The sequence below is a fragment of the Geospiza fortis genome, unplaced genomic scaffold (genome assembly GCF_000277835.1).
Source record: "Geospiza fortis unplaced genomic scaffold, GeoFor_1.0 scaffold240, whole genome shotgun sequence".
Taxonomy (NCBI): Eukaryota; Metazoa; Chordata; class Aves; order Passeriformes; family Thraupidae; genus Geospiza; species Geospiza fortis.
In genome coordinates, this window is record NW_005054379.1 from 968,789 (window position 1) to 983,621 (window position 14,833).

The 14,833-nt window shown below is 43.6% G+C and overlaps 1 protein-coding gene across 1 annotated transcript in view; it reads left to right on the forward strand.

Annotated features, from left to right (window-relative positions):
* The first annotated feature begins 166 nt into the window (after window positions 1–166).
* TBC1D2 (TBC1 domain family member 2) overlaps window positions 167–14,833 on the forward strand; it is a 20,359-nt gene continuing 5,692 nt past the window's right edge. Inside the window, 11 exon segments of the mRNA XM_005425025.2 lie at window positions 167–327; window positions 2,108–2,517; window positions 3,149–3,281; window positions 4,163–4,304; window positions 6,552–6,676; window positions 7,279–7,463; window positions 9,176–9,562; window positions 10,373–10,483; window positions 13,157–13,344; window positions 14,613–14,830; window position 14,833. The exon segment at window position 14,833 is cut by the window's right edge and continues 198 nt beyond it. Coding sequence (XP_005425082.2) covers window positions 2,110–2,517; window positions 3,149–3,281; window positions 4,163–4,304; window positions 6,552–6,676; window positions 7,279–7,463; window positions 9,176–9,562; window positions 10,373–10,483; window positions 13,157–13,344; window positions 14,613–14,830; window position 14,833 — 1,898 coding nt within the window. The 5' untranslated portion in view covers window positions 167–327; window positions 2,108–2,109.

Sequence of the window (14,833 nt, forward strand, 5' to 3'; positions counted from 1 at the left end):
AGGCGCTTCTGCGGCGCTGCGGGAGGCACAGGGAGTGGCCATGGGGGCTGCCTTGCGCTGATCGCAGCGCCGGAAAGGTTTTTGCAGGGTCCTCCCTGATCCGTTTTCATTGGTGAGTCAGTGTCGGGACAGCTTTCGGCTAAATATATCTTTCAGACAGCTCCCTGGCAGTAACTGGACCGAAAAAAAACCTGAGGTAGACGCTGCTTTTCTGTTGCTGTTGGATTTGTTGGAGGCTGTGGGTACCTGCTTGGTGGTGCTTGCAGCAATAGCTCTGTGCCAGGAGACTGTGACTTCCAGGAGCTCCTCATTACTTCCCTTAAGGAGGTGAGGTCTTATCTAGAGGTCTTTGAATGCAGCTCTGACATGATTCCTTATAACTTGTTTCTTGAACCTAATGCTTACTAAACTACCTAAATTAAATTACATAAAATGCTTGCTTGGTCCTGTTCGTGGTGTGGACCCATGGACCATCACGCTGGCAAGAAGTAGAAGTGTGATGAAATCTGCAGAGGGTACAGGAGATATTTACACTGGTACTGACATTAAAGCCTCAGCGTCTGTTTGGGAAAGTTGAAAGTGTTTGTTCCTCCTGATGATATTTCGTTTATGGCAAGCTAAACTAGCTTGGAAATGAAGTTTTTTTGTGTGTTTCAGAAGTGTAATTGAAGCAACATCTTCTCAAGGAGTGGTTGTTGTTGGCATTTGTGAATATGTTCACAACCATGATCCACAGTGTCATGGGAGTGAACTAAAAGAATTTAAGTAGCTTTTCACAAAGAGTGAACATTATTGATAGCTGTCTGTAAAGCTAATGTGAGAACAGGAGGGGGCAGCAATAAACCTGTTGGGGCTTAGCCAGCGCTAGGATGCATAAACCTTCTTTCAGTCATGAGGACAAGTTGTTCCTAAGAGCAGAGGAAAAAGATCAGCTTGGGAAACATATCAGTGTGCGCCATTGTATTATCTCATTGACATGTTGCCATACAGCTGGATGTTGTGTTAAATAGTTTTGTGTCTGCAGTTGGATTCACACTAACTTAACACTGCAGCAATTTATTTGCTCGCATATTTGCTTCAGCTGTGTTAGTGTCTGGAACTGAAGTTTCAAAAAATGCAAGAAGTTATTTATAGATACTTTTCTGGAGTGTTGTTAGCTTTCTTTATACAGGAGCTGTGAGTTTCTGCCACTCTGAGCAAAAAATCACACTTGTCATATGGTTAAGCACTTGAAAAAGTGCTCAGAGACATGGCAAAATTTCCATCCTTGCATAAGGAAAAATTTACTTGAATGGGGGCCCGTGTAGCTGGCTACAGCTTTTATATCTGAGAGATAAGTTGAAGTTGAGATTTACAAAGATCTCCTCCAGCCCAGGTTTTATCTTTTTCTTTTACACTTCTGGGACCCAGGTGGTTACTTTGGTCACTAAGGCAACCAAGTCTCTTTTGCAATGACCACAGAATTACTTTCTCTGGTGCATAATTCATCATATGAATCCATTCTACTGGATGAAGAACTAACACGTAACATGCAGGCATTTTAACAACTATAGTCAGCTGACACATATTGTTAATAAGGATGCTGCATAATGCTGTATTTTTCTCCAGATGCCATGGTTTAAAATATTAGTTGAACATTCAGTGCAAATACCAGGACACACTTACCTGCAATTCCTTGACCTGACTATGTGCCTAACCGCAGAGCTTGTTATCTTGCCATGTTTTCTGCAGCTGTTCCTTAACATTAAGTACTGAATGCCTGGTTATTGCTATGGATTTGGTATGCCCATGGGCTGTACTTATTTTTCTCACAAGAGCTTAAGATACTGTTTCTTGGCTGCTAGTCCAGCCTAATTTAGGAATGAAAAAGGGAGAAAACAGGTATAGAGGTCATCAGAGCAGAGGAGGGCAGGGAGCAATGACCAAAAGTAGAGTTGGAGACCTTGGCTGGGTAGTTTGAAAGCTAGGAAGTATTTTTTTGTCATGTGGCAGACCTGAACTTATTCCTTCCTTTTTTTGTTGTCTGCAGGTTTTGTAACAGTGATGATATAATTGGGATTGGCTTATTTACCTAGAGAGTTTCCTGTTTCTATCTATTTCCTTAAAGGGATGAAGAAAGGACCAGAAAGTGGAGCATATACGCTTGCTGCTCCAGGCAATTTAGTGGAGTCAGATCCAGACACTAACAGCAGCAATGGAACCTCAGCAAGAGAGAAAGACATGCTTCCTTCTCCCGGAGAACTGGAAAATGTACCGGTGAAAACCAGCACAGAAACATCCAGAAAAAAACTCTGTGGTTATTTAAATAAGCTGGGCATCAAGGGGCCAATCAAGACCTGGAAGTCTCGCTGGTTCTTTTATGATGAAAACAAATGCCGCTTACTGTACTACAGAACTGCCCAGGACATTAATCCTTTGGGGTCTATCGATCTCTCCAGCGCCAGCTTTGACTGCAAAATGGAGAATGGGGAAGGAGTTTTTGAGATCAGAACACCAAGCAGAGCTTTTACTTTGAAGGTAATGAAAAATTCTCAGTCAGGATAGACATATTTGTACTCAGGTATCTTTTAGCTTGAGTTTCATTTGAGTCTTTGTAATTTGGATTGCTACCACTTGGACCTAAATTACTTGTATTGTTTTGGCAAGTCTGGGACTCCTTACCTGTGAGATGGCTGTTGTTTAATAGTAGGGATAAAAGTGGAACTGTGTGCCAAATTAAAGTAATTGAGGAGTCCTGCAGTCCATATGTCATTTACAGAACAGAAATTAACTCTTCTGTCTAAAATGGTTGTTCCAGGAAGTTCTTTGCTAGACTTTTATTTCTGTGTAAGTCATTGTTAAAAAGCTCTGGGGATGCTTCCTGTCTAAAACAATTGGGACATTTCTGCTCCGTCTTGGACCATAATAAACCAAACCACATTTAAAATTAGGTCAGTGGTCCACTGAGATTCTACCCCTTAAGGCCATACTAAAGATTTCTTCTGTCCTCCCAAATTGGTGTTAGGACCAGAGGATGCAGATACAGCTACGGATAGGCTTGATACAGCTGACCTTTCTCCTGCTGGCTTGTGCGGGAAAGTGGTGGTCATCTCCTCAGGCTGTGTCTTGTGTTGATGAGATGATTCCCCTCCCTTTCCTGTTTTGTTAGGCAATCAGCAAACAAGCAATGATGTACTGGCTGCAGCAGCTGCAAATGAGACGTTGGGAATTTTGCAACACTCAGAGCAGATTTCCTGTGGGCAGCTCCCAGCTTGTGAATGAACCTCTGGCTGGAAGAACAAGTAGGTGTTGCACATGTTAGCCTTTCTTTTGCTTTCAGCCCCGTGGTGATGAATGGTGTTCCTCATCTGGAAGTGGGTAGAAGTTTTGGCCAGGCTTTTAAATGCAGGTGCCAGCTATCAGCACTTGGCCAATGTTTGACACTTCTGCCTTATTATGTATAAAAGTGAGAAAGCTGCCTCCTAATCCACAGCATACGTTTGGGGATTTTCAGGTGTCTTGTGATCATCTTGATTTTCCTCACATGTGTGAAATGTACACATTTGATATATCACTCTTGTAAGGCCTCTGAAATGTTGAGCAAGGTTTTTTCCAGCAGTGGGCTGAAGATGTCCCTTCCTAGAAATGGTAGTAGACAGGTCAGTAGATCAGGGGAGGGCACAACCAGGGTATCCACCTGTTCAGTAATGACTAGATGCACATTTTGTTTGAAACAAATAATCCCGTCCCTAGCTAGTGTCTGCTCTGAAAGGTTCTGGCATCTTGCTACAGCAGGCAAAAATTTCGTAACAAACTGTTCTTGCAGAGTGTTATCTGCGCATTAAAACTATCAAATGTGGTTTGGAATGTGGGAAGAGAACAGCAAAATTCTCCTTCCTTGTACCTTTGGGCAGTTAAAGTTTGTTTAAGGTTAGTCATGCTCATATATATGGTTGAAATCACTTGGTTGTCCTTGAGTAGATCATTCTGTTTGTACATGGAAACTTATGTAATTTAAGCTAAAATTAAGGAAGCCTACCCCACTGTCCTTGACCATTTGGACGTGTAATGTATATTTGTAGCAAGCTGTTGTGGCTGTCAGGTTACATGAAGGACCCAAAGTCCAATGGAATTCTGTTTTGCTCATTTGCTTTTGTGTCCTGTTTTGTTTTTACATTTGTAGATGTAGTTGACAATGAAGACTTTCTGCCTCTTGTGAAAACACCAACAGAAGCAGTGGGTTTAAAGGCAGCATCTTTGCCTGCACCCCAAACATCTACTACTTTGCAGAACATCTCCCTGAAGCACCCTTGGACAGAGATACAGTAAGTGCATGAAGAGAACTGCAGTGCAGTTGACGTGCTGGCCTGCCACTGTGTGCCTTCTTTGCTTGTTATGTATTGTGTGAAATGGGACTCTTGTCTAGGTGTGAGAACTGTGAAGCACCTTTTCAGAGGCTAGTCCAGGCCAAAGTAAACTTCCTGCAGGTGGGTCCTTTACATCCCTCTGTTCTGATGCATTTCATATAATCTAGGTTTCTTAGCAAAGATCCTGCTAGCAGGCCTAGGACTTGGCTAAGCTCTCTTCAGTGTAGTCAGTGCTTTTCATGCCTAGTGTGAGGCATCTGCACAGTGGTCTTGGAAGAGTGCATGATCAGGTTCAGCTGTATTCAGTAGGTAGTTATAGAAGCCCATTAGCTCTTTCCAGTAGTTTCAAAGGACCTTGAGTGTAGTGTATTCTCCAAAGCAGGAACTCCATGGAAAAGGAGCTTGAGGCTGTAACGTGGCCTGACTGCACAACTTGCTCTTGCTTGCTGAGTTTCAAGGGTGTTAGTATTCCTACTCCCTGCTTCTGTTGCAATGGATAGCCCATCAGGTTAAAAGTTACTAGTCTGGGTCAGTTACAGTTTCACAAAGACAACCTCATCAGTATCTCTTTAAGTATTTCCTAGTCACTAATTTTCACGTAATCAAAAATGAGTAAGTGGCCGTAGGCAGCCAGGCACCTGCCAAATATTGTTGGTGTGGAAGTTGCCTATAGTTTTTTCACCACCACTGCTGCAGCTACAATCTGATGCTTATATGAAGAAAGATCCCCCCTGAGACCACAGTTTCATGTTAGCAGCTTCGTTTACAGTTAGGAAAACAACAGACACTGAGTCTTTTATAGATCTCAAAAGACTTGTTTTGTTTTAGCTGATGGACAGCACAGGAGGAGAAGGAAAAGACCTGTATGCATACTTTCTGGAATAGGTTTTACACAAACTACTTGTACATTTGTAGTTCCTCAAAGTCAGCTGTTCTATTTTTCAGGCTATGCATTCTTTCCTATTCACGTTGATTAAAAATAACACAAACACGTCTTTGGCCCTTGCTCCTGTGCTGTGCTTTTACTCAAGCATGAGCTTGAATAACAATTGTCTCTTTCCAGCTCAAGTTGTATTGCTCCCCTTGTTCAGTAAACATTTCTCCAGGCTCTATCACTGTCAGGCTGGGTCTTCATGAGCATAGCACATCTGGATCCCTGAGCTGCTATAGACTTATGGTGAAAAGAGTGCAGCAATAGATACGGAGAAGTAGAAAAATTGCATTGAATGAGTAGTAACTGCAGACTACAGGGACTGAAGGTCTGCTAGTCTTACACACCAGTATGTTCTCCAAAGTCAGCAATGTCTGCTCTTCTGCTCTGGAGCCTTACAGTAGCAAGGCAAAAAGATAATAGTTTCTAAATGGCAGCTTCATTTACAGTTAGGAAAGCAGCAAACACTGAGTCTTTTATAGATCTCAAAACAAGGGACTTGTTTTTTGTTTTAGCTGAAGGACAGCACAGGAGGAGAAGAAAAAGACTTGTATGCATGCTTTCTGGTACAGGTTTTACACAAACTACTTGTACCTTTGTAGTTCCCCATGATTCTATCAAGTCATCTCCTAATGCTTCTGGCAATATCTGATAGCAGCAGTTGTAACAAACTGTTCCTGGGGGTGACTGCAGTTTTTTGTTCCTGAAACTCTTTCCTACATTTTAGTTTATGACTTTGTAAATAACCTTTGGCAAGGTTATTTATTAAATGTTTCAGAGCACAGGACCTGTGGCTACTCCAAATGTGATCATTTGTCCCAGTTTCGGCTGTGTTGTAGGTAACTGATCTTCTCTTGGCAGCCTTTCTTGGTACCTGGGGATTTCTGCAGTGAACTAAGGTTTGGGATGGATGAAGGAAGTGAAGGGGAAAGGGAAGGATATGGTTGGTTTACTGTTACCTTTGATCCTCTCTTTGATCTAATGCATTTATGTATAGGGCTCAAGCACATGGGGAAAGATTATCTGATTTGACATTGCTGTGCTGTACTGATTCTGTGGCATTTTCCTGGTTTACACTGGTTACAACCTTGCTCTCCTCAAATCCACCAATTCTATAAAGAGTTAATTTTCTCAGCACATGAAGGAGATAAGTTTTGGGAGGAGAAGTGAGAAGTAAGGGGTGGTAAGGAATTGAATAGTTTGAATATGCACTGGCTGGCTGCAGTGATCATGACTTCTGTTCGCTATGCTGTCTTGCTATCTTCTCGTTTCAGAAACACTGTCTACAATATTTGTGGCTCCAAGCAGCTCTGGGGGAGCAACGGAAATGTCTTTAGCTTTGATGAATTACAAGAACATCCTGAAAATGTGGATGAGGAGCAAGAGGCAAAAGGCGCAGGTGATTGTTACTGAGCTGTGACAGCTGACTGGGATGCCTTCCAGCAGGGATTAGCAGGCCCTGTTACATTGTCTCAAGTCTCTTCCTGTGTTGTTGCCACAAGACTGACACTTTTGGTTCTGCTTCAGGTTCCATCTATCTCCTACCTCTGGAACTTTCTGCAGAAGCCAAAAAAAAAGACCCCCAAAAAAGCACACCAAAAAACAAAAAAACAAGGGAAAAAAAAACCCCAAACAAATAAAATCCACCAGATTTATTTCTTTGAGGTAAAAGTATAATTGCTGCACAGTCACAAGCTAAGTGTGGCAGCTTGGCAGCTCTACTGGATGCGTACCTTTCCATGGCGGTAACTTCCATTTCCTGTGGGCCAGATTCATGAGAAGGGTGCAATGTGGGTTAACAGGTACCATAAACCATCACAAATTTGTTTATTGTGGGCATATCAGTGTCTGATCCCTACTGGTTTGGCTCCAGTCCAGTGGGTCAATTTTCCATGTCCTGTATGTTAGCCTTCACTCCGGAACTGTTGAGTCCCCATAGCAAGACTTGGGAGTCCATAGTAGAAAAGCAGTTCTGTCTAAATTAAATCTATCTCCCCTCAGTTAAGGAAGGGACCCTGGAAGATGGGAGGATGGGGCCCAGGCTGAACTGGATTAGGAAGGCCAGGTGGATGAACAGTGGCTTCCCAGGCTCTGAGGAATTGTCGAGGGAGAAGAACTCAGTGGATAAAGTGAGTGTCCTTCAGCAACAGATTCTGACGCTCACAGAGGAAGTCAAGTCTCAGAAGGTGAGTGTGGTGAAGAGACTGCTATTTCTAAGAGTCAGGGCCCTGAGGCTGGGCACAGGGACTGCCTTACACATTGATGTGGTAAAAGCATTGAGAAGTGCTCAGCAGGCAGTAACTGGAGACCAGTTGAAGCTCCTGGTGTTACCACCTTGTGTGTGCCTAAGGGTGCCCAGCACAAAAGAAGACCTTCAGCTCTTTCTAGGAAGTGCAGTAGGTGTAAGAGGGAGGTAAAACAAATCCAAGTGTACTCTGCTGTTATCTTGCTTCTGCATCTCTGTTGCTTGATAAGTTCAGTCCTGAATGGGTAGTGTGACACTGGTGAGAGCAGACAGGGGGAATCATGGTGTTAACAGCAGGTCATTCTTTTTGAACAGTGACCCACCTTTAAGGTGATTTGACTGTAAGAAGTCAGGGCATGGGTCACTGCAAGAGCTGTCTCTCATGAATGAAACTGTTCTTCAAAGCATGGAGCAATGCCAGGTTCTCTGCTAATGATGCTGGTAGCTCTTCCAGCCAAAGAGCCGGGAGAGCCAAGTCCCATGTTGGGCAGTCAGCTGCATCCTTGATTTGCTTTTTTAAGTGTCTGAGATGGCAGAGCCTGAATCAGCAATGTGTTGTGGGGCAAGGTTTCATGCCTTCATGCAGGATAGAGTGAGGGAGGACTCTGTCAGAAGGAAGGTTAAAATGGATACTGCAGTTTCCTTCTGGTAGCACAGGTAGTTGCAGACTGCATTATTTCCCTTGCATTTTACCACACTGCTGACCAGATCTCCATGATCTCTGCTGGGCTTCCCAAGAATGACTAGGAAAGCCAGAGTTCAGACAGTGTGGGCAGCAGCTTTTTTGCTACCAATCCACATCAAGTCATCTGTGAACTGCCGCAGAGACCTTTCAGGCTGTCCTGGTTCAGGGCAAATTTGGAAGAGAACCCCCGAAGGGCTCCTCTAGAAAAGCAGATTCAATTGGCCCCTCCCCCAGCTGGTTCAGGAGAAAATACCTCCTTGGAGAAAAGTGCAAAAAACCTGTTTATTAAACAATAAAACCTAAACAATATTGAACAATAAAACCTCTTGCTGCTCCAAAAGAGATGACAAGCTGAGAAAGCCCCTTCCCCGGGTTGCAGTTCACCTCACTCATTCTCTTATCAGTCCCTCTTGTGCTGGAAGTGCCGCTGCCCAGGCCCGGCCTGGTGGGCCACAGGTGGAGCTGCTGGCGCTCCTCTGGGTGTCCAGTCCAGAGCAGGTTTGAACAGGTCCAAAGAAAAGGGAAAAAAACCCCACAGTCCAGGGAACTTTGCCTCAGCTAGCTAAAACTAACGAAAACAAAGGAGAGCTCTGTCCCACTATCTGTCCATCCGCAGACAACAACAGTCCAGTGGAGGAGTGAATGCAGTGTCTGAAAACGAACTGCATGCTTCTTCTCTTCCCATTTCACTCTCTGGAACAAGTCTTAAAGGTGCAAAACTTACTATTCAGCATAAACAGAGCAGATGATTGGGGATAAAAGCATAATATAGTCAACCCAGGACATAGGCCCAGCTGTGAGAGCAGAACATCTCACAGTGGTGTCACTGTGGATTCAAGATTTCTGCTTTTTTTTTTTCCTTCTGAAAGGAGTAAATTTCAAGATATATCACTGTTGGGTCTGTACTGTCCATGATGCCATTGCCCTGGACAGCACAGTGATATAATGGTTTTGCATTCCCTTTCCAGGAACTAGTCAAACTTCTCCACAAAGCTCTGGAGGCAGCCCAGCAGGAGAAGCGAGTATCTAGCATGTATCTCACTGCAACAGAAGATAAGGACAGGCTGGAGCTGGTGCGCCACAAAGTGAGACAAATTGCAGATCTGACAAGTCGACTGGAAGCTCTTGAACAAGAAAAGAAGGAACTGGAGCAGATACTGACTTTGAGAGATAGCCATATCCAGGAGCTCAAGGAACATGTGCAACTTCTGATGGAGAAGAACCATGCCAAACAAGAAGTCATCATGACCTTGACAGAACAGATGGCCCGAGAGCTCTCTGACCCCCTGCAAAAAGCCAACACTATCACTGTAGAGACTTTGTATAAGCAGCAGGAGGAGATTGAGCATCTGAAGGTGTGTGAGATGGCACAGGTCTTTTAGGTCCATTTTTATGCCGTCAGGTTCAATGGAGGATGTTCTTTGCAGTAAGCACAGAATATACTTCTGCTGGTTGCTCCATCCCTCTCCAAACGAGAGGAAGGCTGGAAGGGACTCACCTGGTGCCAATAGGGTCCTAAAAAGCATCTGGGTCAGTTTCAGATTCAGCTTAGAGCCTGTCTTGTTTGACTTTCTGTCATCATTCAGTGCCTGCCACTTTATTTTCTTTCTTTTGTTTCACAGGTGCAGCCTGACTTGCTGCCTTCACTTACTTTGTTGCTCTATGTTTCTGTCTTGCAGTTTCCCAATACATCCTGGTTCTTTCAGATGCAGGCTGTTGTATGTGCACAGCTGTAATTATAGGTTAGTGTGAGGTGGAGAATTGCCAAAAGAGCCACTTTCTGTGGAAAGTGTTCATTTTTCCTGCCAGCCATGGGGCTGAGATTTGTTTCATATTAAAAAAAAACCAAACCCAACCAAAATTAAACAAAACACATATATTCTTAATCTGAAGTGAATCCCTCGCTTTATATGGTCTGGGTCTCTCCAGTGTTTTTAAGTATGTATATACATTTAGCATTTTCAGGTGTCTTGTTGATGCAAGACAATATTGTGCCTTGATTTCCTTTGTAGGTAATATTTGTACTGGGGAGTCCTGTCTACTCCTCAGAACACAGAATTTTTTAGATATTTTATTGTCATTAACTTAATCTGATGTCCCTGAAATGTGAGGGATTTTAAGTCCCTCAGGATCTCTCCTTGTGTGACTGTTTTTCTTCATGGCAGGATGATATTGATGCATACAAAACCCAGAACCAGTTTCTCAATTCCGAGATTCACCAGGTTACTCGACTCTGGACAAGTGTTGCTGAAAATGAAAAAGCTCTCCTGATGAAGGTAAGGCCAAGTGACCTTTTTCCTTGGTGTACTAATTTATTTTCAAAGTTTCTCTTCCATGGCACCAGAATAGATTTTGATCCACAAAGAATAAGCTTTCTCGTGTTTTTTTTTAGTGTGACCTCTTTACTGCTTTGTGTTGTTCCCAAATTAGACATGATAATTTTAATTCTTCAACAGAAGTAAATATACCTGTGAAGACTAGTCTTAAAGGTGCTGAAGCTTAACCCAAATTTCTGCATTTCAGCTATGCAAATAAAAAAGCAACCCTGTGTAGGTGATCAGAAAAATTTCCTGAGAGCTGACAGATCGAGTCCTGGCTCCATCTAGTCATGGTTTCTTTGCTGGACTTGACATTGCTAGGTGGCAGCATGGTGAAATCCTGCAGTTAGATCAGAGTTCTCATGTTTTCCTAAGTTGTATTTTTATTTCTAGCTGTATAAGTGTGGAAAACCTGTTTACTCTCAGACTTGTCTAATCCTGTTTTCTGGTCCTGAACGACTCTCAAAGCTGGAGCTGGGTGCCAGCATTTGTTTTGTGGATTTCCCTAGGATTTACTTTCCTGGTTTTTAAGGTATTGTTGTGAATGAGTGTCTGAGATTGCTTAAAGAATCACTGGCAAAGGTTAGGCATAGCAGGTTCAATATTGAAGTGAAAGCATGGCAAAGCTCATTGCCAAGGTTCACTCTACTACTTACTAGATGGTTAAAGCACACAAAGATAAAATAGTACTAACCTAAAACCAGTTAAAAATCTATGTGGAAGCTGGGGATGGAAACGAGTAAGGATGGGAAAGCTTTAACATAAAAGGAATAAGGGAGGCCCTCCCACTGAGCCACAATGTTCAGTGTGGACTCCTGTGCAAAACTTAGCTCTGGACTTGAACAATAGTTTGGGCCTAAAGATTTTAATGCACTTACAGTTAACCACGCTTAAACAATGGCTGAATTTAAACAATTTACAAAAGATTCTATGGAATTTACTGCAATCACAACAGTAACTCACTTATAGGCCTAACTTACTTACTAACCTAAAATACTTGAGAATCTAAGATTCCAGGTATATTTTCTGTAACGTATTCACACAGACCTAGAGTACGTACAAGGTACCTGTGAAAATTCTCCCTCGAGCTCAGTGAAGTGCTCATGTCAGATGTCTGCATCTTCTCAGCAGGCAAAGGGATGAGCCTCGAGGAGTGGGGATATGGGCCCAGGTTTTGTCGTCACTGTTTGGCAGTGGTGCTCCAAGTACAGCAAATCTGAGAGTTCTCTGGCTCTGAGAGGCCCCACTCAGAGGGAGGTTGCTGGTCACAGCACACTGTGGTCCAGGAGAGCTCAGAGGGTCTCACTTGGGACCACTGTTTATAGGTTCATAAGAGAATTGCCTTTAGTCACAGTAATTTGCTATCCTGGCTACAATTGGTAACTTTTGAAAATTTGATGACAAAAATGTTCCTCCACTTGAGTTTGCAAGAAAGATAAGTTTCCATTGGTGTTTGTTATAAACCAAAGCTCATTAGCACCAATTCCTGGGAGCAGACAATATTTCTGAGAAGCACAAGAGCTTAGTCCAGGCGCTGTTCATCAAGACTGAGGCCTAACAAGCATTTCTGAGATTGTAATGTGGACTTAGGGCCATGTGATGGGGGAGCGTGCCCACTACAGGTATATCTTCACAGTCATGACTTCTGGGACAGGGCAAGTAGCTGGAGTGTTATTGCCATTCTTACATCTGTTTGCTTTCTAGTTCTTTGAAACCCTGCCTTCCTCCTAACTTACTGCCTTCTCATCCTGACACTGCCATAACCTTCAAACAGGAAGTTATCACACGAGCCCAGCATGCTCAGTGTGAGGTAAAATGCTGACTAAAGTGGTAGTATGAAAGAAACCATGCTCCTTTCTGTCCCCTCTATATGCAATGTAATTCTCTCTGTTTTGTTCTTGTTTTCAACTTCTGCATCCCACTGAACAGGAGTCTTCACTGAGCTTCCTGTGAGACACTGGGTGAGTCTTGTCACCTATGTGGTCTCAGTTCCCCAATTGTGGAGTGCATTAATAATCCTTATTCTATTTTTTTTTTTGCTTTCTGTGAGCAGGACTAAGGTGGTGACAGGTACTGTCCTGCTGTTTGATCTGTTTGGCTTCCTGTGCATGAGAAATGATGTGTACCAGTGCCATGGGACTGGGGATGCTGAGGGGCATGTGGTCACCTAGTCTGTGGTGCTACCATGTATCCTGAAAATGCTGTACTTAGAGCTCAGTCTCTGGAGTGGTATGTTTTATCAGGATACAGTTCAATGCGGTGTAGAGAACTTGTCTGAGGATGAGGGGAAAAGACAGCAGAGAACTCAGATGTGTCCTTGGTTGAGCTGGTGGGGTGTGGCCATCTACTGATGCAATGCAGTAGTTAAAGTAGGTGATGATGTAGTAGGTCTCCCACTCAATAAGCAATTTCTGTTGCATGCTAGCTACTGCAGCTTGTGCTTGTTCACAGACCATAGAGATTCATTCATGGCTGCAATTCCACTGATTGTGGAAAACTACTAAATGTGTTTCCTGGGGCTTTGCTCTGCAGAAGTCTTTACTTTATGTGCAGACCAGGCCAGTAGAGAGCAGTGGCAACACAGGAAGGACTACCACTGAGCAAGCTCTTTCCTTTTTGTTTCCCCAACAGTGTGCCTGCCTGCAAGCAAGAAACTGCCAGATGGAGAGCAAATACTTGACAGTCTTGAGAAAGCTGCAGGAGGCTGTGCCTGGCCTGCCCAATTCGCATGCTGAATTGGTGAAGAACCTCATCCAGGAAGCTCTCCAGTGGGATGTGAAGGAAGAAGCGGAAGAAGGTTTTAACTTGAACCCTGTAAGGTAAGAGTTGAGAGCATGGGGATATTTACAGCTTTGTAGAAGCCTGTCTGCAAAGGGAAGTGTGCAGGCAGATACATCTAACAACATTTTGTAGCAGGGCCTATATTTGTGTCTATGCCTTCCTGCACAGTGGGGGTCCCTGTTCTGTAGCAGTTCCCATTTTATCTCTTTGGTCAGCCTCACAGGTTCTCCACGTAGCTTTGGAGATGATGTCACCCTTGAGCTGAGAATGACACAAGAACAGACGAGAGATCCAATTGCAAGAGGAAAAAAAGAAGCTTTATTACAAAGGATTTTTCAGTTTATGTAGACCGATACGATACATTCTACTTGATTGGTTAGTTAATAAAAAACATCTTTTTCGCACATCATCCTTCAGAAGAACAGGAAAACAAAGTGGAAAACCACTACCTGCAGATTGTTTATACTAACAAGTTATCACATTCCTACAATCCCTTAAAATTCTCACAAACCACTGTGAGAAACAATTGCTGTTTCTCTCTCCCTGACCAGGGTGGCATCCACAAGAGAAGATCCCCTAGGTCTCTTTGTCAAGAATATGATGATACCTTATAAGTTTCCCACCTTATGGACAGATGGTGCACAAACCTTGACAAGCTGTACTATCTGTACTCTTGGTGTGTTCTGATCAGTAAGAGATTTGCATTTTGTACAAGGAGACATCAGAAGGAACTGTGGATCTCTGTTCTTTGATCTCATGCCCCAAAACCTTTTCAGTCCTCTTCTACAGAACTGTCTCTGCACTGGGATGGGGTAGGGAGAAGGTATACAGGGTGAGCTCAGTATTTCTTTAGGGGCTGATGAGGGGTCTGCTGAGGCTGATCTGCAGCTCAGAGCAAAGTTACACTTGAGTTGATGTGTGTATGCCAGCGCTGCAGGTTCTCATTTGTCTTTAAGGCTCTGAGGTAGGCAGTCACATGCAGAGAAGTGAAGGAGTGCTATTACAAATGAGTGTTTGAGATCACTTTAAAAAAATCCCTAGCAAGAGTATCAGAAAACCCCAGATTTAATATTAAGTGACAGCACAACAAAGTGAAGTTGAGGCCTAAGGAGCGTTTCTCAGATCTCAGTGCAGCCTGGAAAGGGAGGGGGGTGGGGCGTGCCCACCCACAAGTACTTGTGCTCCGGTATGGGTGATATGAGCCTGGCAGCAGGCTGTGTAGCTGGGATGATCCCAAACAGTAAATGTCCTTGACACAGGTACCAGCACTATCATTTGAACTAAACACTGCCTTGTGTCCCTCCAGTGAGTATGATGAGTATGGGTTTATGACTGTACCTGACTATGAAATTGAGGACTGGAAACTCCTGGCCAAAATTCAAGCCCTTGAGATGAAGTCCAACAAACTGCGGAGCCAGGAAATAGTGGAGAAGCCCCTCCGTGACAGATGGAACAGCATTGGAGAGCTGAACCCCTGTGCAGAGCTGAAGAGTCTGATCCGAAGTGGCATCCCAGTGGAGCATCGGC